The sequence below is a fragment of the Diorhabda sublineata genome, chromosome 7, assembly GCF_026230105.1.
Source record: "Diorhabda sublineata isolate icDioSubl1.1 chromosome 7, icDioSubl1.1, whole genome shotgun sequence".
NCBI lineage: Eukaryota > Metazoa > Arthropoda > Insecta > Coleoptera > Chrysomelidae > Diorhabda > Diorhabda sublineata.
In genome coordinates this window covers 11,395,115-11,421,353 of record NC_079480.1, presented here as the reverse complement: position 1 = coordinate 11,421,353, position 26,239 = coordinate 11,395,115, and the positions used below count along the sequence as shown (strand labels likewise).

General features: G+C 33.3%; 1 protein-coding gene across 1 annotated transcript in view; it reads left to right on the top strand.

Moving 5' to 3' along the window:
- LOC130446875 (uncharacterized) overlaps positions 1-25,625 on the top strand; it is a 56,115-nt gene extending 30,490 nt beyond the window's left edge. Inside the window, exons 2-7 of the mRNA XM_056783381.1 lie at positions 6,407-6,719; positions 11,420-11,952; positions 13,375-16,014; positions 18,400-19,357; positions 21,548-22,637; positions 25,394-25,625. Coding sequence (XP_056639359.1) covers positions 6,407-6,719; positions 11,420-11,952; positions 13,375-16,014; positions 18,400-19,357; positions 21,548-22,637; positions 25,394-25,625 — 5,766 coding nt within the window. The remainder of the gene's footprint in view (positions 1-6,406; positions 6,720-11,419; positions 11,953-13,374; positions 16,015-18,399; positions 19,358-21,547; positions 22,638-25,393) is intronic.
- Positions 25,626-26,239: the final 614 nt, after the last annotated feature.

Genomic DNA, 26,239 nt, shown 5'->3' with positions numbered 1-26,239 from the left:
CTTGTTACCGTGGTTAGAAGCGTCGTTTAGTATTGTAATACAAATGCACTTATTAAGATTAATTTTTCGTCGCTTTAAGTGTCAAAATATTTACTACTATAGCTTCTAGTCTTCTATTCAAATTCAGGGGTTTCTGAACACGGGACAATTTGCGTCCCAGAGTTTGTTTCGGGGACACCGGGACTCGTAATTTTAAAAAGGGAAAATCCCGTTCAAAACAGGACGTCTAATCACGTTAGTATAAGTCCTCTCTTATCTAGCCTTTCAAAAACAAATAATTAAGACAGCTCGAAATTGAATTTCTGCTATTTTTAGAAAAATCACAGCAAAATGACTAGAAGTTTTGTGAGGATCTCTCAACGTATTTGCCAAAATATTTTCCAAGTTATTGCTGATATCTTGAAGCTGAGAATGGAAGCTTTCCAGACAACCCTCGTGTAATTATTCTTTTTGGAGATCTAATAATATGGATTTCACATTAAATACCATATTTTTATGAATTTATACTTGGAATTGCGATGAAAATTCTTAGTATCAAAAATTTCATTCATAAATATGTAAATAAACGCTGTCGATGACCGTCACTTACTGTTAGAACTTGGTTCACACTCTTCTTCATTTCGTTTTCATGTATTCAACATTAGAACGAATCATTCTACTAAATGTTTCTAGAGGTCACGACTTTTCAAGGTAACGATTGTCAGTTACAGCACGATCCATGAAATGAAAAGTGTACTATGACATTGACATTTTAATACATGAGAATTTCGTTTAATTGTTTAGTTAAGAATAAAAGACTCGAATTTTAATTTATTGACTTTAAATAAGCAATTCATTTCTTTGCAAGGAAAGAAAGTATTGATGTTTAACAGCAACTTGCTTAAATCTGAATGTTTGTGATAAAAACACACTAAATATAGGTAGAGAGGAATATGTTTGTGATATGATTTATTTAGTTACTGTTTAGGCAATTTTCAGTAAGATAGATTTAAGTAATCCAAAACAACCCTTATTTATTATTATCAACTTTAACCCCATTAAGGTATCATCAAATTATTTATTATTTAATTATTATTAATGTGACTATAAAGTACCATGAATATATTTATCTAATTTTATAATTATTATATTGTGTAAGATAAGAACTAATATACAGGGTGGTTCAACGAAAAGTTTCCAACTAGCTTTTCTCCTTTTTTTGTAATTAAATTTAAAAATGCTCGGACACGTCGAGAACACATTTTAAATATATTAATCGATCTGCGCCTTTAAACCCCTAGCGGGGATGAGTAACAACCCTAAAATTTTAGATAGAAAAAGGGGTCGACTGTTATTTCCTTGAAAGGGCACAAAATTGTCTTTCTAATGAGACCCTATGTGTTGAATTTTTCTGAAACAGTTAATGTGAAAACAGCTTTAAAGACATTAATCCGTTAATTTTGGTATTAACGAAAAATACAAATAAGTTTTAATTGTTACGAGTGAAAACAACTACAATCATTTCTAAATTATTTAATTTAAAGGAAGATGGGATTTCAACTAGCTGAAGCCTCAGGTGTCTTTCGTTCGTCCATAATACGAATTTTAAAAGCGTACAAATTTCATCCGTACAAAATCTAACTAGTACAGGAACTAAATGAGGATGATCCTGATAGAAGGCTGCAATTTTGTGAAACAATGAGCCGGCGTTTAATTGAAGATCCGCAATTATTATTTAACATTTGATTTTCCGACGAATGCAGATTTGATTTGAATGGAGCTTTAAATAGGCACAATTGCCGTTACTGGTATGATGGTAACCCACATTTATTCCGTGAGGTTCATACCCAATATTCTCAATAAATAAACGTCTGGTGTGGCATATTAGGAAATCATATCATAGGACCACTTTTTATTCCTGTAAATTTAACTGGTGAAGTCTACCTAAACATGCTTGAAGATATAATTGATCCTTTATTAACACAAATATTTGAAGATGACCAAAATCATACTGCTGATAGGCTTCATTTTCAGCAAGATGGAGCACCTCCGCACTATGTGCTTACCTCCTGTAAGACAGTTCTTAGATGACCAGTTTCCTGGACAGTGGATTGAAAGGAGGGGCCCAATTGAATGGCTGCCAGGTCACCGGATTTATCGTCTCTAGACTTTTTTCTTTGGGGATCCTTAAAAAATAAATGTTTTGCCACGAAGTCTGACTCCATAGAAGATCTTCGCCAATGGATTACAGCAGAGTGCAGAAAACAAAATCTGAATTATTATATGGAATCAAATGGGTCACATTTTCAACATTTGTTAAAGTAAGGTTGTAATAAATCAATTTAACGGCTAGCTTACATTTTTTTACAAAACATGTTAAAAATAATAAACATTGGAATGTACTAACGATAGCAGTGGTTTTCACTCGTAATAATTAAAACTTATTTGAATTTTTAATACCAAAATGTTCGGTTTAATGTCTTTAAAGCCATTTTCGCATTAACTGTTTTAGTATAATTCAACAAATAGGGTATCATTAGACAATTTTAAGCCCTTTCAAACAATATATCAGTCTACCCCTCTTTCCATTTAAAATTTTAGGGTTTTTAAAGGTGCAGAGCGAATAATATGTTTAAAATGTGTCCCCCTCAAAAGCAAAATCGACCTGTTCGAGCATTTTTGAATTTATTTACAAAAAAAAGAGAAAAGCTAGGTGCAAACTCATCGTTGTACCACGCTGTATAAAGAAGCTTGTAAAACTAATACTATGTTCATTCAATTTGATATTCGTCTAGTATGCCAGTCAGTTAGTGTAACTAATTGTAACTTTAAATGATTATTAAATCCTCAGTTTGCTAAATAAATTGTTTTTAAAAAGCAAGTTGGTCAATGTTTCACAAAACTATTTATTCAAAATGGTCATAAATAAAATTTTTGGCGTGAAACTTGATACAATTAATATTTAAGATCAACAAAGTCATATTGGAACTATTGCTTTCAAATAAATAATTAATTGAAAAATTCGCCATTGAATACAATTAAACTCACTAACATTGTTGATATATATATGATAGAGTTGAAATTTGAAAAAAAATTGTAAGTTGTAAAAATTTTCAATGAACATAGTAATACCATAAAGTGTGGACGTTTTAAAGTTTATAGTGAAAATTTACAAATTTTTTTTAAATTGTCCTATTATGCATGTCTCTAATGATATTCTACATACTAACCATAAAATTGTGAATCGCGCTCACGATCCATTGAGTTAACGAAGCTATTTTATTTATTCATAAAGCAACATTTGGCAGAAGGTTCATTTCAATGATTTATTTCATAAAAATCGTTATGTAATTTAATAATATCCAGTCAATTCAATTGAAAATATTGTTATATAATAACAAAAATGCACATTTCCCAGTTAGAACCGACGAGTATTTGACCTCAAATTAGTATGAATGTATATGTATGTATATATAGATTGGGAGTCTCGTATACACTGCCACCCAAAAAATCTATTGTGTCTTACTTTCTTGCTGCGATACTGAAAACCCCAGTGTTTACAGCTGATCCAGTCTTTGCCTGTCGCAGCCCTTGTTTATGGTCCCAATAATTGGTTTTGCTCCTATCTACCTTCTTTTTTAGTGCTTTTTCCATAGTTCTGTAGTTAATACCACAGGAGGGTCCGGGTTTCATGAAGGACTTGTCTTCCCCCTATTTAGCAAGCTTATCAACTATTCCATTTCCTTCGCTTCGGTGTGTCCCGGAATCCATTGTAGATTAATTTTATTTTTCTTGCCTAGCTTGTTAATTTTTCTAGTCAATCCCAAACGAGTTTGGATTTTATTATATTGGAGCTTAGAGCTCTACTGGCTGCTTAACTATCGGACAGGATAATTACCTCTAGAAATTAGTATCGTCACATTTTGGTGAAATTATGAATCTTCTTTGTTTCTTGTAGCCTCATCTATTTATGAAATTTTGAAGTTATATAACATTCACTTTCATATAAATATCAATTTCATTAATTGACGCGATACTATAAATATCAAAATTAGTCAAACTTTGTTTAGAAATTTCTATCTAAACAGATAAAGACACCAATAACCTAAGTAAGTTAGATAAAGTGTAATAAAAATATTTAGAACGATACTCATACGTTCGTACTCTTTTATGACTGGTTCAGATGGAGTTAGATCCCTGAGTCCTGGAGAGACGTTAGAATAAGCTTTATCCTCAAAGAAAGGAGAAGATTTAGAAACTAAACTTCATCGTCCTATCAGTCCATTTATTTTTCCTTTGGTAAACGATGGAAAAAATTATTGATTCCTATATTAGAACAAAATTGCTTACAAAGGTCCCCCCACAAAGAAATCAACTTGCATACTAAACTATAAGTCATTTTAGACTTGCCCTCTTTGAAGACCTGCATAGACAAGAACAGAAACATAAAACCCGGCAACCTGACTGACGTCTTAGCATTCTACAGGAATGTAATGTGCCCGTAGATATTAGACTCTTTCAGACTCTGCTTTACCAAAAATTATGAAATTATAATAACAAGTCAACAGCAATGGAGAAATGCAGGGATTGCGTTCTGTGGAGGCTCATTTATATTTTACATTGATGGCTCGAAAATGAAAAATGGACAAATAGGTGCAGGAACATGGCCCAGGAACCGAGCTCGCTATCCCAATGTGCTCAGAAACTTCTATTTTTCAGGCGGAAACATATGCTACTACTACTATTACTACCGTAAAACAAAGATATTTCTTAGTCCTTTTGATATGTTTATGTTTCTAAATGTTCTTGATGTTAGGTCTTTTCTGTTTCAAAATTGTTTTTTTTTGATAATTTTCAAAAAATTGACGTTTCGACTAATTTTATGTCTATCAAAATATGATAATGACACAGTGTCAATATTTCTATCAACGTCACTTTGAATATTGAGTTCTGAATCCTATGAATCTAAAAATTTTCACAATTAATACAATTCAAAACCACCGAAAATCTTAATTAATTATTTCCCAGACGATGAATACATAAGAATTCGAAAGCTTGGAAAATATATTGAAGTTAGTCCACTTCACTGGTGTTTCATTGCCACGTTCCCAATAAGAAACCGCTCATAATATAGCTGACAAAGACTATTAATAATTTTATTGCTTCCAATCATTTTTTCTTGGGTCTCTTAGTTTTCTGATGGTATTCATCTCATTACTTCACTTAGTAATCTTGCTACTGTCATTGTGTAGACATGCCCGTACCATACAATTTCTTTACTTTCTAGACATGTTATAACTGTCTCTTCCACACACATTCCATAATTCTGTCATTAGTCACTCTTTCCAATCTTGATGTCCTACATACCCTTCTTATTACATACATTTCTGTAGTTCGTATTTTCCTTTTAATTTGTAAATTAATATTCTACGAAATGTTTCATATATATAACCCAGAGCTAATCTTATTGTGACATCCGGTACATATAGAAGTTAACGTGTCATTACGTTAAGGAACGATCAACTAACAGATACGTATAGAAATGATAAAAAAAGAAATGTATAATTTAGAACGTACATTCTACAACCATAAATAAGTTAGTAATCTGGGACATAACCACTTGGATACAACTATTTATTAAAATCCACTTTCTCTATTGAAGTTGATGCAAGTTTCAATACCCAATGGCAAAGGATAAGATATAAATCCGAACATGAGGAAGCTATAGAATTTGTTAAATGATGTAAAGGAACCTCATGCGGGTATAGTGAGCTAATTAATTAGAAAAAAATGCGGAACCAATCTGTTTAAATTACCCAATCATTTGTATCATACATTTTTGAGATGTATAGAATATACTTCATGTTTATAACATTTTTCGCTAATTATTTAGAATTGGAGCTCCACCCCAAAAACACCCGAAAAACTTCGTCGCGCATATAGGGTTGTTTTTTAGTGCTCCGAAAGTACTTTAAGGGTGGGAGAAACACATATTTTCCATCATAACACTCATTACCGATGTTCTAACAGATGAATGGAGTACAAAAAAGGATCAGTTCACGTCTGGTATCCTGTTTAAACCAAACTTCCTTACAGACAGGTACATTGTACTCGTCTATTTACGTTTTATAATTTAATACTCAGTTGTAGTAAGTTAACGAGGTATAATAATGATTTTTTTCTAAGTTCCAAGTGGGACTACAATTAAGTACATAAGATATACATATTTTTGAAAGTATTTATAAACATAATAAATTTATAAAATTAGGTATCTACGCCTAAGGTAGATCAAACAAAATTGTCGACAAAGGTTTTTATAATCTGCAATTGATATTGAAAGAGCTATACATACAAGAATATTTTCGATGTACCTGTATTATTTGAACCCAGTAGATGTCAACATCTTATACATAACTTTTTATTGCAGAAAGTGAAGCGTCTGTATTTAGCAATAACCGCTCATCTTGTTTGCTTAGTAGCAACGCAAAATGATAGATCATACGATACAAACGATTGGATTCCAGTGACCCAAAAACCCGGTGAAGAAATTATTCAAAAGAAGGCACAAGGTCGAGTACTAAATCTTGACACGCCATCTCAAAAATTTTTTCCTGATGAATTGAATTATAAAAAAGGTAGACCAAACTTCCAGTCAAGGCCTAAACAAAAGGATAGGTATAACGTGCCCAAATATGAGAGCACCTACAAATTCGAGCTGCCTCCGTCACTCCCACAAAATGGTAAGTTATTCGTCATTTATTACATAATTTTTTGTGTATCGGTATGTTGCTGAATAATATTCATACTGATTATATGATTATATATGAGTAGTTTTCTAAATTACTTAAAAGAACAACAGAGGTAGGTGGTAGCATTAGATACATTGTAAGTACTCCGCCAAGAATGGAACACATACGGTTATTATAAACAGAAAAGCAATTGTTTGGGTTTTTTCCTAAAATGGCTTGCGATTGAATTAGAATCCTATGAGTAGTTTTTAAAATGTTAAAGAAAATTTCGACATAATTATAATAGGTTCAAGCTTTTTTGCCACTTATAAACTTCTTATTTATTGACACTATTTCTATTCTTGGGGTGAATTTATAGACTTAGCTAACTTATATAATAATTAACTTATCACTACTTGAATGATGTAATATTCACTAGTTTATGCCGTGCTTTCGCCAAATTTTAGAGTTCCATTATAACCGAACAGAAACAGTTCCATACCGTGGACGAGTGCGTAACAATATTTATAACTTGAAACATCTATGTACAAAAAATGGGATTGTGCCGATTAACTCGCTTAAACTTTTAGTGATGAAGCACCATCTCGAACCACCGTGTCGATACTGGACGTAAATTAATATTTCAAGATCGTCATGTGACATACCATGGGATTGAAGTATACTTGGGCATTAGTTCCACTCGCGCACATTCAATATTGCATAAATATTTGGTTGTCAAAAATATTTATTCGCATTGGATACCGCTTAATTTGACAATCGCTCAAAAAAGCTCGTTTTGATTGGTGCAGAAAAAGTTCAATCGTGGTGCTTCAAAAGATGTCTATAAGATCATGACAGGCGAAGAATCATGATTCATATAAATCCATATGAACCCTGCCTATATGTGCTGTAGTAGCTGTAGTGTTTGATTGATTCAGTGAATAAACAGGAAGAGAGAAAGTAACCCTTTTGCAGTTCTAATGGCATAGCGAAAACACACCAACCATTTTGATGATTGCTATTTTTGTATGACAAAAACTGAAGATTATTCCAAAGAAAATGGAATAAAATCTGCCATAAGACTTATTCCTCTCAATGCAGATTTTGCACTACCAACAATCACTTTGAATTGGCAAATTATTACGGGAAATAATGAAGATAATAACTATTCTTCAGGAAGGTCCGAAAAAATGTGTACCGGCCCCACATTTAAGCCTGTTTCGAGTCCCGAAGAGCCACATTTTATTGTTAAATGAGGGTTGAATGATTTAGTACCTGATTCGATATTGTAAAACTAACAGTCCGTCTTAAGAAGTGGAATTTACATTTCAAAGATTACAACTTTCAAAGAGCCACATTTTCCATATCCTACTATATGGAAAACTCATTGCAAACGGCGCTTTTTCATATTACGTCTCAATATTCCGTAAATTGTTAAAACTAGTCTATAATTCTATGATGAGTACAATTGCTTTAATACTTCTTTCTTTGTTTATTGTGAACGGCGTACGCTTTTATAATATTTAGTGTGGAACGCGATAAATACGGCATTCGTGTATTGTTAAGACATTGAAAAGAAAAGTTTGCAGCAGCACGGAAAATATGTGAAATTGCAGATGAAGACAAAATAAATGAAGGAACGACATCATTGGTTTAATCGTTTTAATAGCGGGGATTTTACGCTTGAGTATCGTTCGCACTCGGTCATCCACGGACTCACTTTGACTTTCTAAAGGTCGCTATTCATAATTATTAGGTAAGATTTATAAAAGTTGTTGAATAGCGCCACTCGAATTAGGCGAGATTCGAAACGTCGAGTAAAGGTATGTCAACAACTCCTTGGCCTACCGAAAGATGATCGTTTTATTAGACGTCTAAACGACCGGAACTTGGAAAATCATTGGTAAGACAAAGGGCAATTACTAGAACCCGTGGAAAAGGAAGATCGCTTCGAACGTAAAGTTTTATTATGTGTCTGGTGAAACTATGAAGGTGGATTGTGGATTGTACTTCGAAATCATTCCAGATGGTCGAGCTTTCGGTGTCAAGGTATAAAGTGAATAGCTGATGCGAATGTTTGAGGCTTATGATAAATATACAGATTAAGCTAATCGAAAGCAGATATAACAAGACAATGTTAAATAACATACAGCGCAGAATAAGATGGAGGAAATTAGTGGTACTGTAATCCTAATACATCCAGCATTCAGTCATTTATTCAGATCCACACCAAAAGTGCTTAGTGGGAAAAAAATTTAATCATAAAGATGTGTTGAAAATGCAATGCCACAATTTTTTTGCATCTTAGTTCAAAGAATTATTTTACCAAGGTCTCAGTAAACTTGCTGAACGTTGAGTTAAAATCATAGAATACGATTGACTGTATTTTTTTAAATAATTATTATTAAACAAAATGAGCATTGTAAACCGATATTGCTCTTTGCTGTCACTTTCCAGTTTGTTACCGAGGCCTGTTCAATTCATATTTTTTGCTTCGTCTAACATTTATTTTGATTTTTTTCCTGTTATTTAAATTCTTAAAAATTCTTCTTTGTTTGTTTGCCAGATATTTTATAAACAAAGTGAACATTGGAAACCGAGGCATTCTCTATAAAACCTAATTACTACATAATGGATATTTTACCATCTATACCAGTTGCCATTTAGCCAATAGACAATAAACGTCACAAGTTACATATCTGTAGTTTCTCAAAGATATTACAATTTTAGTAGGACTTCTGTAAAAAACGAAATTTTACTGGTCTCTTTATTTGTTTGTTGACAGTAGTGCAGTGAGGCAAATTTGAAGGAAAATGTTCGAATTTTATTTGTTTATTAATATAGTTAATTTAAGGATTTTCCCATTGTAAAAAATTATTCTTAAAATCAAAATTCTCCAAAATCATTCGAAGGATTAACCTTTCGTGGTAACTACTCATGAAAAAAATTTATTTTTATGATGAAGTGGAAATTGGGGTGTCCACTTGACGTGATCTTGCTCTTTAGTAGATTGTCGTCCTACTAGAAGCTTCGTATACCATAAACTTGCGTTCTCTTGTTAGGATTGCATAACAATATATCAGTTATGTAAGAGGTTTTTAATAGAAACAATATAAAAGTTAAATACTGTCTTTCTTTATATAACGGTACCGGTGTACTTGATTTAAATATAAGATATAATTAGCACGCATTGTTTTCAGTGACAGGTATAAATACAATCATTAAGCTTAACAGATTTCATCTGGATATTCTAAATATGATTAAAAATCACATTTAAAATTAAAAATTAAAACTTTACTGTAGTATTGATATGACTTTTTTTCATAATGGCCTTTAATATTATGTTAAATGGGCGAAGACAACCCATTCATGGAATCTGAACCTTTCTGAGGAACCATCTACAGAACAATGGAAAAAGCACTGGAAAAGAAGGTAGATAGGAGCAAAACCAATTATTGGGACAACCGACAAGGGCTGAGACTAGCAAAGACTTCCCTGGGAACTATAACCAGAGATCTGCTGAATGTATCAACTTAAATAATGTACCAATAATATAAAGAATCCTATCGGGGCACTGTCGCCTCAATGGACACCTAAAGACGCTAGACCTACCAGATAATGCGGCATGCAGATTTTGTTGCACAGAGAACGAAACCTCTATCCACATTATCTCGAAGTGTGAAACATTAAGGAACTCCAGAGAACTACACCTGAGAGCGTGTGAAATAGAAGACGAAAATATCAGGCAATTAAAGCCATCCCACTTTCTAGACTTTTTAAAAGGAGTGGAATTAAAGGATCAATTGTAAACACTTCTCCAGTATCGCAGCAAGAAAGAGGAACCCAATAGATTTTTGGGTCACAGTGTACATGATACTCCCAATATTAATACATACATACAATATTATGTTGAAAAACAACGACGAGAGGAGATCAACTTACTTAATCCTCTACCTACATTGAAAGATGATATTAAACCATTAACCATTACTTTGTAGTTTTTTTCAAAGTTATGCTTACTAACTTGATTATCATAATTGGTATTCCAAGGTATTCCATTGATTCACATATTTTTTGTCTACAAACTGTGTCGTACGAAGCTTCCATTTTTTGTTTCACTGATAAACGTTGTATAATCTGCTAATCGAATTATTTCTTGTTCTTTTTGTTCAGCTCATTACAAAGCTAATATTCGTAAGCTGTGGTTTCCATTATTTCTTTCAGTCTCCTAAAAACTCCCTCTTGTTACGTACTTCTTGCGTTCTTTGTTCCTATTTCCATGTCTCTCTTTTTTCACCACATCTGAGTTATTAATACTCCGTTATTTTTTATCGTACTTATTGATTCTTGTTCTATTTATGTCCTTGCTCTTTTACTGTAGATCATACCCTTTTTGACACCTATTTATTGCTTCTATCTATCTATTTTCTTATCCCACTTTCATAGTTTTCCATTCACGAGCAGTTTATTATAATCTACTTTTGCTATTTCCTTCTCCCCTTCTCTCTCTCCTTTCTCTTCAGCTGTTTTTCTTATGTTTTTTTTATTTCTAGCTTATTTCACACACTTCATCACTTATGTTTTTCGCGCTTCGTAATATTATATTTACCTATATATAAGGAGAATAGGCTGATGTTTATAGTTTATTAAGAACCGAAAAAAAAATTTTTCCCTGAACATTAATAGATTTAATTAAATATTGTGTGTTTCAGGTAGTCCAAAATTTCCGTATCATCCGAAGCAAGGTGAACAAATATATCGTCCTCCACCACCCCAATCACAATATATCCAGAATTCACAAACGATTGTTAGAGACCGTTTACCATCCTCAAACGTACTCAATAATATACCACAAATCACCATTCCTGTCAATAATGATAGCAATTATTATCAAGCATTTAATCCTGTATCAATTAATCAAGAACTATCAGGAAACGTTCAATTTCAAGACATGAATATACCTAATATTCAATACCAAAGTCCCAGTGGAGCTGGTTTTCAATACCAACGTCCTGAAACAGTAAACCAGCATAATAAGATTTATAAAAATTCTAACGGTGGTGCAGAGGGTACATATGCAAACTTCAACAGGGCTCTGCAACAGAATAAACAAGTTCTAGGTGAAAATACGAAGACGGATTTTGGTATAGAAAAAGAAGCTGTGCAATTAGTTTATGTCCCATTGGAAAATCTGAAAGAAAATAGTCGACTAGTTCCACAAGACAGCCAAACTATTTATAAACAGGTAAAATGAGTAATTGTTCATATTCTAAAATGTATTTTTTGACTCTAATAGAATCGACCAAAACGTTACTGTCAAACAAATCCATGATGCTTAGTATACTCTAGATGTAGAGGATAGAGGTGAGGAGTGACGAAAACGTGTGCGTCAAAATGTATTAAATGAGGAAGCGCCAAAAATTGTTCACTCTTGGACAACTTTGAAACTTCTGTACAACACAAGTTGTTGGAATGTTCAATAATGAACGATGATGTTAATTTTTTTAACTCATCTACAATTGTTACATTCATACCATATCTTTTGTCTACACTATTATGAAAGGTTTTTGAACTGTAATTTAACGTACAGCAGGACACTTTTTAAACTTTTCTTTCATATGAGATACTCATCCTTCTTTCTACTCCATAATTCTTGCAAATAATCATGAATAGATTGACGCTTCAATCACGCTATGGATTTATCCAGATTCATTGTGAAAATTAGGTATCAATTCCGACGACTCGTAGTCGTCCATGACAGTTTTGCGCGCAATGACGAATCCTTAACTGCTGTTCAGCGAGATTTCCGATGTGGTCATGGATAAGACTCGATTTTGGTTCAACGTGTTTGTGAATAAGCAAAATTGTCGCATATTGAGTGAAAATAATCGACAATAGACTCCATTGCAACCAGAAATATACACAATTAAGAAATGCTTACACATAGTGGCATATTTGAATCTTCTTCCCTCAAAAATGGATTATATTGATCCAGCGAGATGTAGTGTGAAAACGTCGACTTATTGGAATCGAGATTGACGATAAGTTGATTTTGAGAAATGAACCAGTCAATTGGCTTCCACACTAGTAATATGTAACATGCCATTCGACTTGTATGTTTATCTTCAAACATTTTTAATATTCCTTTCTTCACGTATTGTGGCTCAGTAGTCACTTCTGATTCATTTATTCTAACATTCTGATTTTACGTTGAATTTCTCGAATGGAGAATGAATTAATTTCTTCAAAAAACTCGAATATTAGAATAAATAAATCAGAAGTGACTACTGAGCCACAATACGTGAAGAAAGGGATATTAAAAATGTTTGAAGAAAAACGTACAAGTCAATTGGCATACTATAAATAATTAACGCCTTGAAAGTTAACATTCTTTGTTTATTCATCAAATATGATCTGCAAGAAAACGTGAACCATCCAAATTGCACTAATAAAAGCCATAGTGGCTATATGCCACAATTTCAAACGATAACTCAGTATATTCTCACTCTACTTATGCAGATGGCCTACACTATTTGAAAAAAGTACGCTACATTACATTATGGACAAATTGTACAAGACAAATCAATTTTGCAGTTTATACAGAGAAGCTTAAATATATTAAATTTGAAGCCATTTGTAAAAGTTAAAATTTTTTACTTTGTTTTAGATTGAATCACCTAAATACGATAATCAACCTGACAAGCAACACCGTCTAGCAGCAATCGAACAAGATTTTATACAACAGGCATTACAAGCCACAAAACTTCAGGAACAAATTCATCACGGGGATCCCTTTTTATTCCAAACAACCACTCCAAAGCCGATACAAAAAAGAAAACCACATCAACCTCCTCTAGCTGTATACGTCGAAGGTGAAAAACAACAAGTTGCTATTTCAGACGTTCTAGAAGCTTTGAAAGATGCCAAATCCATAGCAGTTCAAGATAGTATTCAGCATGATTCACCTCAAATATTCATTGGACCGTCAACATTGGAATCATCAGAATATTCTAAGTTTCCATTGCCATATCTCAACGCTATTGATGGTAGCAGATTAAACAGAAATATAGAAAGCTTGCCGTTTTTTGTAGCTCCACTTAGTTTTAAAGCACCTCCTGGTTTTTCTAAAATACCTTTACCAGCTCCTCACGTGGGATCAGTAGTTATTTCAAATAAAGACGAATTACAGGGCAAACGCTCTACTATAAAACCTAATCAGTATAGTAATTCTAACGTTGAGCAAATCGTTAAAGATGTCTCTTCAACTACCACATCTAAACCTAAAAACAGCTATGATTCATTAAATATACAACCTTATATTGGACAATCATATTATCAACCAGTACAATTTGTTTCATCACCTCAACAACAGTTTTCATCGCCTCAAGAACAGTTTACATCACCACAGGCGCAATTTCCATTACCTCAAGAGAAACTTCCATCACCTCAACAGCAATTTCCATCACCTCAACAGCAGTTTCCATCACCACAACAGCAGTTTCCATCACCACAACCACAGTTGCTGCATTTTGCTGTAAACGAAAATCAACAAGAATTCTCGATACCAAACTCCAGTTATAACAAAAAATCACAAAAAACCGAATATACCCAACCAATGAAAAGCTTTTCGAACAATCTAGATAATCTAAATAGAAAACATCCAACAAAACGACCGTTTCAGTATGCATATATAGACGAAATAGCAACAGTAACGACTCCTTCTAGCAATGGTGATATCTACAGTCAGTTAAGACCATCTGAAAATGTTGAGTATGACGTTCCTGATAGAAATCCCTCATATTTATCATCACAACCTGTATTTGACCAGGAACGAATAAGTACACCTGCCTATACACAACAATATACTGATAAGAATAGTGCCAAAAACACAAATCGGTACGAGCCCATTGCAACTTCATTCGAAGATGCAACGCAAGATCAACAAGAAGAAATTGTAAATATCAAACCTAAAACAGAAACGGTAACCCAACTTCCATCAAGACAAAAAACAGTAACACATTCAAGTGAAAATAAACAAAAAGGTAGACTTCCTGATGTGAATCCCTTAGAATTAGCAATAAATGAGTTCGAGCTACATGAAATTAATACTCAATTAGAAGAAAAACCTAGGATCAAGAATCAGAATAATTATAAAACTAGTCAACATGATGAAGACACTGATTATAGATATGAAAACAACTACAGATCTCGACCAACTCAAAACGATGAACAAGAATATAAATATTTAAGAAATCAAAGCAAACAAAGGATACGTCCAAGTCAAGAAGATGAAAATACAGAATATAAATTCGATCCAGAGCTACACCGGTTTTCTAGCACACCATTATCGATCCTAAGAGATAGCTACGTTGAAACTACTACCAAACCTAGCAGTAAATCTCGAGGGAGAGTAAGAACTCGTCCAACTACTACAACAACTTCGACGACAACTACACCTCAACCCGAAGAACATTATACAGTGCTCGAAGAATTTCATATAAGAGATAAATCTACTCCTCAATATAAAAAACCAACTAATACGTATTACGAAGCTCAAACTGATGTCGAGATAGAGCCAATTTCGAATGAAAAACCGAGTGTTGCTCAATATTCCGATTCTATTACAGAAATTGAAAATATTCCAACAAACGTTTATAGTTTAAATTCTAATCAAAATTCATATACAGACAAAATACCAGTTGAGCAGCATTCGCATACATTGAATCAAAATTTGATGGACAGCCAAATTTTAAACAATCAACGAACCACTCCAAAATACGAGCAACAAGGACAATTTGAAGTCGATCCTTATACCAATCAATACATTCCTACATCTCAAGGAAAATATAAGGAAGAACAACAGGAACAGTATGAGGAAAAACCAATACATCAATTGACTCCTTTTGATGATCCATCCGTTCGATCACTACTCATTCCAAATCTCTTGGTACCCACGACGACAGCCAATTCTATTTATACTGGTCCATCATATTTACCAACTACCGAGAAAATTATTTCAACGACTACAACTACAACTACCGAAAAACCTATAGAATCTACTACCGCTCATCACAGCCGTACACGCAGTCGTACAAGAGGTGGAAGTAGATATACTGACAGCAGTACTACCAGAAGACCAGTATCCAGAAGGAGACCAACTAGTGCAAGAGTAACAACCGAACGTACAAGATATCCAATTGATGTTGACTATAGTACTAAAAGTTATAGTACCAAACAGAGATTTAGAACCAGGGGACACACCACACCAAATACTATAACGGAGAGAATATCGACAACTGAAAACGAGGTAAATTAATAAGGATGAAAACGAAAGATTGAAAAAATTGTTTTTCTAGAATTCTTTACTTTCTTATTTCTAAGCCTTCTGATAAATTTATTGGACCGGGACTATTTTTTTAAACGATACTGTGAAAATATCATTCATGAAAATAAAAAAAAATATCCTGAAGTTTGAGTCCTTAATCATATTAATATTGATGGATGTATCGTTACGACTATGGATTTTTGAATAGTAATCGCATTTTTTAATCAAAACTCAATTATCAATCTGAAAAATTGTAGCAATGCGTATTGTGAATTAATGTATGTATGTATGGATTTGGGGTCTCGTATATACTGCGACCCAAAGGATCTATTGTGTTCTCCTTTCTTGCTGCCACACTGGAGAACCCTATGTTTACAGCTGATCCATTAATCGCACGCTTTTTAAAAAGTCTAGAATGTGGGATGGCTGTAATTTCCAGAGATCTTCGTCTTCTATTTCACACGCTCCCAGGTGCAGTGCTCTGGAGTTCCTTAGTGTTTCACACTTCGAGAGAATATGGATAGAGGTTTAGTCCTCTGTGCAACAAAGTTTGCACCCCTCATTATCTGCTGGGTCTAACGACAGTGCCCCGAGAGAACTCCTGTTAGTATTCGTAGATTGTTCTTACTTATGTTGATACATTTTGCAAATCTACTCTGGTTATAGTTTCCCAGAAGAGTCTTTGCCTGTCGCAGCCTTTGTTTGTTGTCCTAATAATTGGTTTTGTTCCTATCTACTTTCTTTTTCAGTGCTTTTTCCATTGCTCTGTAGCTGATGCCACAGAGAGGCTCAGATCCCACGAAGGGCTTATCTGCTCCCGCTTTAGTGAGCTTATCAGCTATTTCATTTCCCTTCGCTCCGATGTGTCCCGGAATCCATTGTAGGGTAATTTTATTTTTCTTACCTAGCTCGTTTAATTTTTCTAGGCAATCCCAAACGAGTTTGCGATAGTTCCTCTCTAGATTGAACCGAACACATTTTTCAATTGCATAAATTTCTGCTTGAAAAATACCACTTAATGGCATTTCTGTTCATTTCTTGTATGATGTTTTTATCCCACTTGGTTTTACAGTTTCCTTAATGCCATGGTTGTATTGACTTTGTCCTTCGCCAAGACTTTGTCAAGTTTTGAAACCGCAAATGTGAAGTCAATTTCCTCGCAGAATTTTCTGAAGCTTTTTGGCTTTGCTTCTATTATTTGTTTATAGTGATTAGTGAGTTTACTGATATAACTCTGCCAGTCCCTGGAACACTTTGCTCTGTTAAAGAGGTTTCGTGTTTCGGTTTTTACCTTGGACTTCCACATTCCACCAGGGAGCATCGCTACCTTTTTTCGCTTTTTTGTATGGGGCAACTCGATTCGTATACATCGAGTATGGCCTCACTCACTTTTGTGAGGTTTTGCTTCAGACTCATATGGTGTTTAGCCTTACTGATCTGGCTACGCCCAAGGTTATAGTGTAGATTGGTTTATATGCTTCCCAATCGGTTTTTCTGGGATTTCTACTGATTTCTGGCTCAATGGAATCTGTCTCTAGTCCGAACATGATTATTTTGTGATCAGAGAGAGACGGCTCATTCTATACCCACCAGTTTCTACCTGGTTTTTTAGGTTCAAATTACTCATTGTTATATCTAAAACTTCTTCCCTTACTCTTGTTACAAATTTTAGAATGTTAGAACAAATGCTAAGAGCTGCTCACCTCTGCTGGTGGTATCTTTGCTATCCCAAACAGTGTTATGTGCATTTGCATCGCATCCTACGAGTATTGGCAGCTTCTTTCTCTGGCAGTACTCTACTAGTCTTTGCAGTTTTGGTGTCGCTACGGGCCCGTTTCCATCAAAGTAGCAGGAGATTATGAAACCTATCTACAGATTTAAACGACACAATATTCTAGTTCGTAGTGCGATATTGCTGCAAGACAATGCTAGACCGCATACAGCTTGGTTTACGATGAAAATTTTGAACGAATTGGGTTAGAAAACACTGGAATACTCTCCTTATAGTGCTTATTTGTCACCATGGGACTATTATTTATTTGATCTATTGAAAGAGGCATTTATCGGGCTGCGATTCGAAAGCAATGCGGAGGTAGAATCCTTCACACGCGAATGGTTACCTAACAGAGATTTTTACGAAAAAGGAATCGAAAGAGGTGGCATAAGTGTGTAAAGTATGACAGAGACTATCCAGAAAAACTATACAAAATTTTAGCTCTGTACGTTGATAATACCATTTTTTATAGAAAAATTCCGATTTATATTTCAAAAACCACCAAAATATCAGTCTTCTGTATATACTTTTCAATTTGTTAATACCATCATGATCTTGAATAATGTATAAGCTTATTATAAATTCTGTTTCAGGTACATCAAGTTCCTATCTCAGCTACACCAATAACTCTACGTACTCATCCTGATGTATCAGAAACTTATCAGCAATATGAACAAATAGATCAGAAATCTGAAAAGCCGGTACTAAGTGATGAGTACCCTAAAATACGTATAACCACTGCTCAACCAATTTTACAATACGAAAACACAGCTTCTTCCCCAAAACCTGTAATAAACGTTCAAGTAACACATCCTGCTGAAACTTATCGGTATGAACAAGAGCAAGTTCCTAAAGTGAAAGTTAGGGGTAGAATTCGAGACAGGCCAAGAATTACATCTACTACTACAGAGAAAGTAACAAGAAAAGTGACTACTCCAAAGCCTATCGAAAAAGAAGAATCCAGTGAAGACTTCTTTGGATTTTTCAGACAGCCGAACTTTGGACCACCTCCGACCTTAAAAAAAGAAATTGTAACAACACCTGCATCCCCCAGGATATTTACTTATCAGACCCCAAGTCAACATAAAGAAGATTATGAGGTACCCGTTACCATTGATAGCTCTACGGTAAAATTTGTTGGAGAATTAATACCTAAATATACAAGTAGAGAAGTTGAAACGGAAACTCCAAGACCCAGAATTAGAGCAAGAACAAGAGCAAATGTACGTAAACCTGTTTCTCATCAGGATCGTTCGGAACAAGCAACAAGAAGAAACATAAACTCTAGATCAAGGGGAAAAACTCATTATAGGATACCCGAGAATCTCAAGAAAAATGTAGACGAAGAAGCTGAAGTAGAAGGAGGAAATTATCCTCAATTCTTTCAAGAAAAACGAGGTACAACGACTCCAAGACCAGAATTCCAAATAACAGTAGCTCCAGAAGAATATGAAGAAGATCAAGCGCCGCATTCATCTATTAAAAGACTCAACGTCGTAGCTTCTCCTGAAAATTGGCATGATGCTTCTCTTTCAGATAACATTAGCGATGGTAAGTTCTATAATTGAATACGCACTATTTTCAAAAGCATTATTGATATATTTCGTGAAAGTACCCCTGAAATTATTTTTTATATTGATCTGAGCAGTTATAGTTATCAACTACCGTATAGAAAAAACATCATTTGAAGACATACGTTTTTTAACCATTTCTTTTTAATTGTATTTTTATGAAAAAAAGTTGAAAGATTTCATCATTCAAATAGAATTTCGATTAAAAATTTTTTGTGTTTTTTAAACTATATTTATTTCTCGCTTTATAGTTTTCTAATTGATACCAACCTAATATTAAGGCTTCGCTGCTTATATAACTAAATCTCGTCGAAGCTTGTTTCGAGCCGCAACTGTGTAAGTAGTAAGGTTATCGAAATGATTAATTTCCAAGACAGAGATCGGAAGCTCGAATTCTCTGTCGAACGAAATTTCTATTATTAAATAAGTCACTTGCTCTTTGTCCAAAGTTACAAACAAACAAACACATAGGCCTAATTATCAGAATGCGTAACTTGGGTGAACTTCCACAGGAGCAAAAACGATTTATTTTTACTAAGCATGAGAATCATTTGATTGCAATTATTAAGAATCTAGCAGTAATGAATATCAAGGAATTAAATTTTCCGATTTATTTCTAAATTTTCAAACTACATTATTAGAAAATGGATGTACGAACTTTTCTTTGAGGCAGTATCCAAACCTTAGGACTTCTTCTTCTTCTTTTTATTTATCACTTTGCTTACATCACACTAGGTAATAGTTTTTTAGTAAAAGTCAATAATATTTTCACAAAAACTTCTCATACTACATTGGAATCGACTATATGGTACTAATATTAATAAAAAAATGTCTATAGTATTTTGTAACATTCAGTGTGTTATTAAGTTATTATTATATTTCGATTTACGAACGGTTTATTAAATAAATGTTGAATAGAAGTTCAAATAATTCATTTCATTTGCATAAGTCAAATTTTGTATTGTATACATTTTTCTACAGATAATCCTAGAAAGGAATAAGTCAAAATTTATAAATCAGTAAAACTATCTGGCTACTCTATTGTGCTCATCCTTTCAATCAATCTTGTTTAAAAAACTTCATTTGAGTAATTTTGAACCCTAAAGTGGGGTGATATACTACTAAAGTGAACATTGATAAATTTTAAAACATTCAAACAAAATTAATGACAGCTAGTATACCCCAGAGGAGTTCCCCACATGCAGAGCAGTCTTAGAATATCTTAGAAACTTTTATCGACACCTTAGAGAAAATTTTTAGGAAATTAGACTGGAACTAAAAAGATTTAAAGGTTAGAAGGATAAAATCTGAACTATCTAAGATTCGCTGACGATCCTAATCGCAAACAATTCTAAAGAACTACAACAGATCAACGACCTCAATTTGGTTTACAATAAAATAGACATGAATATGAACCGGAATAAAAAAAGGTCATGCACATCGAAATGATAGACCATCATGATATGACAATCATCAATACCATACTTGAAATAGTGAACTAATATACATAACGGAACAAAATAAAAACTTAATTCTGGTTCACTATATCCAGAAATTAACAGAAAGTTAATATTGCGTAGCAAGTATCTTTAAGTCAAAAATAAAGCCCAGACTAAGAAGAAAGCTGATATCACCAGTAATTACGTTCGGCTATAAAACTTGGCCACTAGAACAAAATCTCATAAAGAAACTCTAGGTTGAGCTAAGGTGTATGACTGAAGTAACAGGTTTTATCCACAGAATCAAATCCTTCGAGTAGCAATGCTAGCAAGAAGGACTGACAACACGTGCACCATAAATATAAAACAATGTTACCCAAGAGACGTCAAGAAAGCAAATGGGCGCCCAAATGTAAATCAAATCAGGAAAGAAGCAGGGTCAACTTGTGTCAAATTGCTCAACAAAGCAACATATGGGCAGATATATAAGAAGGATATTTAGGCTGTATCTCAATTAACGGTCGAGAATTGCTGCAAGCAAAACAAAAAATATATACAAGGTGAACCGTAAAAATAAGTTAATTTTAATCGACTCATGCATATAGTCTGATTTGTTTGAAAAAACTTTGATAAACAGATATCGAAATATCAACCGTTACTTGATGAACACACTTTTTGAATTTATTTGTATCCTAAACCAATATTTCAATCCTATTAAAAATTTTTTGCAGATAAAACTCATGGTAACATAATAAACAAGCCGGAAGATCTGCCAAGTATGGAACCGCTACCAGAACAACCAACATTTCCTGATCAACCGTATGCTTTACCAATCAAAGCATCTTCAGAAGAAATTACCACGGAAAATATTGACGAAAATTTCAAAAATACCTCAAAACAAATTGAAGAGAAATTTGCCGCCATCAATAGCTTTGATAACCAATCAGTGAAAGATACAAATAAGAAAAAAAGAAGGAAAGGAGTATGGAAATTAGTTAAACAACGACCAGTAGACAAACTAGAAACATCGGAATCTCAAAATTATTTTTCAGTATTGAATTCTTTTAATAACATTGAAAAAGTGAATTATGAACAAAAACACAATAATTATCAAAAACCAAACTATATACATTTAGAACGTCAATCAGTATCTAACCCAGAGATCAAAACTGATGATAACGATACTATTTCAGATATTGAGGTGGAAAATGAAACAACAACAAACGATCTTTTCACTGATTATACAGTAACCAATCAAAATGATAATAGAGAAGCGTATAGTACCATGCCAACTTATACGGATAAAGAAAGCACAACTGAATATATAACCCAAGAAACGACAACTAAAAATATTGACAATGACTTTGTAACTAATTACGACAAAATTGGGACAATTACCACTACACCTACTACAGAAGATTTTACAAAAGGTGAGGAGGATTTCATAGATTCTATTTATGAAATGTTCGGAATGGCCCGAGATATTTCAACGACAGTCCCACCAACTACATCTACTGAAACAGAAGTAAACAGTGAATCAATCGTCACCACAACCTCAAATCCAACATTCCCAGAAGAATTAACAGAAGCAAGTTCTCCTACTTTTAATGTTACAGAGTCATCGACAGAATTTACTACTCTTCAAGAATTTCCTACAACTCTTCCGGTTGTCGAAGAAAAACGAGAAAAGAAGACGTTTCCATTTCAAGTTGAGCCCTGGAATATGAAACTGGTAAGAACATCAACTTCTACGGAGGTATCGCACGAAACGGAAATATGTTATAGAGGGAGATGTGTGCGATCACCCGATAGGAAAAAAAGGTTTTAATAAATAAGTTTCAGTTAAGTATGGATATAGTAAACCTACAGATCATGAAAGTGCAAATTAAAATGCGTCTTTTTATTTATTTCAAATTTAACGTTGAAAACACTCCAAGAAGGTGATTGTAAGTATATGAACAAAGCCGTTGATGTGTACAAACGGTTTCACCTAGAACGAATATGAAAATTTTTCGACCTAACCATTTATATTTGTAATAGAAAAATATCACCTCTATTCATACATTATAAATATTCTATTTCATATTTCACATGTTTTTCATAAAATGTAGATGTTAAGAAGATTCTGTTCGATCTATTTTTCTAAAAAAATGTTTGTTATTGAATGAAACAGTTCCTTCCCCTTCAAATAATTCATCCTTTGAATGATTTTAGTGATATTCCAGTTCAGTGGTAGCTCGTGAGTGAATGAATTAGGTACTCTGTACCAAAATCTGAAAGTAGCAGCATTATAGAGAAATTATAATATAGAGTGAGGAGGTACATGATTTCGAGAAAGGTAGATTGAATATAAATCTTGAAATTTTTAATACAGAATTTAACATTCTACTCTTAGTACTTCGTCTGAATTGTACACCTATATCTAATTGAATGAGGCGTAGCAATGTTTTGAACATTTTTGAACATCTAGTGAACATTGATTAACACTCTTTACTATCTAATAAAACGAAGAGTCATAAAATCATTGTTTCATTTAGAAACTAACATCGAAAGTCAATGGAATAAAAGTGAAATACAATATACTTAAAGAGCAATTCCTATAGAAACAACACCATTATTTCAAGCTTCAATATAGGAGTAAAAATAATTAAATAAGAAAGCAGCTTTAGATGATAAAACACCAAACTTAATTTCTTCTACTGTTACATGATTCTTGGCAAGTTTCTCAACGTTCAATTGAGAATAACCAAATTTATCAATTATTTATGATACATTTTTATTTGTACTTGATATATTTTTGGAATTATGTACTTACTGTTGACTGTTTTGAACTGGGAAATCCTTTTTTGAAGAAAATGCAATTTTAGATTTTTAAACATTCCAATGTCGTTTTTCATCAAATATTTTACCAACTTCGTTAAATAATTATTCTAACGCAATAGTAATTTCTTAATTTCCAAAATTAAAACGAAATTAATTTATTGTGAACCCCCTAACCCACTTTAAAAAGATTTATATTGGTTTTTAAGTTTCTTCTAATATGTTTTTTCACTTATTGCTTACTTTTTCATATATATTATTCATCAATTTAAATCCGCAGCTCCGCAACAATCGTTTGGCCCCAATCCCATTCATAGTTATAACAATTTTACTAAATCTCTATATAAATATTTATTTTAGAGAAAAAAATCTGCAAACAGATAATGAAGCTTATGAAAAGTTCTACAAAAAAGCTTATATATACAGGGTGTTTCATAAAAAGGTGATCCCGTCTCTAGGATAGATAGGTAAAAAATTTTCGTAACGCAAACTGTATTCAAGATAGAGGGCGTCAAAATATTTTGAAAAACACTGAAATCGTCGTAACGTCTATTTTTATCTTTCTTTTAAAAATTAAAAAACAATTAAAAAAAGTAATTTTAAAACAGAAGAGACCTAAAATCAAGAACATTTGGAAGAAATAAGAAATTAAAGAATAAATTCTCTTAAAAAATGTAGATTACCTTATATTTGGATTGAAGTTCATTTAAACGTTTTTCACTTTTTAAGGAACGTGGTTAATCAAATTATCGCTATAAAAGCCTTTATTATTGGCTATTGGTAAGAATAACAAAATCTACATCTGTTCAACAGCATCTTACATAGAACTAATTTGTTAAGATACAAGGCGTGAGCATGAGTTCTTATTTACATATATAAGAGCTCATTGCACATAATGATACACCGGCGTACAATTATAAATATAATACACCTCTAGAATAAAAATTTTCGGAGATATTTAGTAAAATTGTTACAACTTTGAGGGGGCTTTGGCAAAAAATGAACCATTGTCGGTAAAAATCCTTTTAGAAATTAGGATAATCAAGAAAAAGCTTTAGCAAAAATTGGGAAGTTCATCTTTTCGGAACTACATTCATTCCGTCATTGAATGATTTGTATTTGAACTTTGGACAATTTCAAACTACTTGCTATTGCTTACATTTCTCAGTTTAAAATAATTGTATATATTTGTTTGAATGTTTGTATTTGTGATTTTTATGATTGTGTGAAGTGTGTATTTTTACCATTTATATGTTAATTTTTCAATTATTTATTATATTATTAACTAAAAGATTTGGACTGTATGTCACAAAAAGTTTATTAATTTTAATAAAAAAATATAAAAGTGTGTGTTTGAATCAGTCTTTTCCCACTTCTTATTTGAAAATATATTTCAACTTTATATTCAATATGATGTGGTGTTGCCTTTTAACCGATTTTTGACCGTCTGGACCGGTTTTTCACTAAAATCACGAATCGCCTATTTCATAGACGTTTCTCACAGATTACCCAAAGTTGATTGATTAAAGTATAAAGCTCGAGTCTATTCGTTATATCACCACCGCTAAAATAATAATAATAATAACTCCCGTCTGGGTGAGCGGGATCTTCAAAGAATATATGATCATCTCGCAGTGCAAGATTCAAACGGTATACACGGTGAAATCCAAACTGGCAAACGTGAAGATAAAATCACCAACATTCAACATACGTCGCCTAAAATTATCTAATCTGAGGACCAACAAAAACTCTTACAGGAAATTTGTAGCTTCTCCCCATAAAAACACCAATCAACCTATACCATCGAAACCGACATTGGAAAAGTATTGGTACTCATTGTGGTCAACTCACAGAATCCACAAGAGAAATGCCGACTGGATAGCAGCCGAAGAGATGCGATTAAAAATTGCTCCGATGCAGTTTGATGATTTCACAATGAAAGAAATCACTGACGTAATCCAAAATACTAACAACTGGAAAGCACCATAATATCTGAAACTTCTGATATAAGAAATTCCCGAGCGTACACAGAGAATTAGCGAAGCAATTTTCTCACCTCATACATAACCCAGAAGATATCCCATCAAGGATGCAAAGAACAGCTTATCATGGACTCTGTGATACTTCACCCAAGTTAACCAAACGAATCTACATCTTCAAATCGGTCCAAATTCCCACAGTACTGACGAAATACCCATTCGTAAGGGAATATTCCAGGGCGAATCCCTGAGTCCGTTGTGGTTCTGCCTTGCAATGAATCCCCTATCTACCATGCTAAATGATACAAAGTACGGATTCAACATTAAAGCGAACAGAGACACCAACTATACCATCTCCCATCTTCTCTATATAGACGAGATCTAGTTATACGCAGCAAATAAGCATCAAATCAATCACCTTCTCGATATAACACATCGATTCTCTACCGATATACATATGGAGTTTGCACTGTCTAAGTGCAAGACTATACATATCGAGAAAGGTATTATCATGAACGGAGATGTCAACTTCCCAGCGGAAATATCGTACAAGCAATGGAAAACGGAGAAATTTACAAATAACTAGGATTTCAACCGGCAAAGCCGCTGGACCACAAGCAGGCA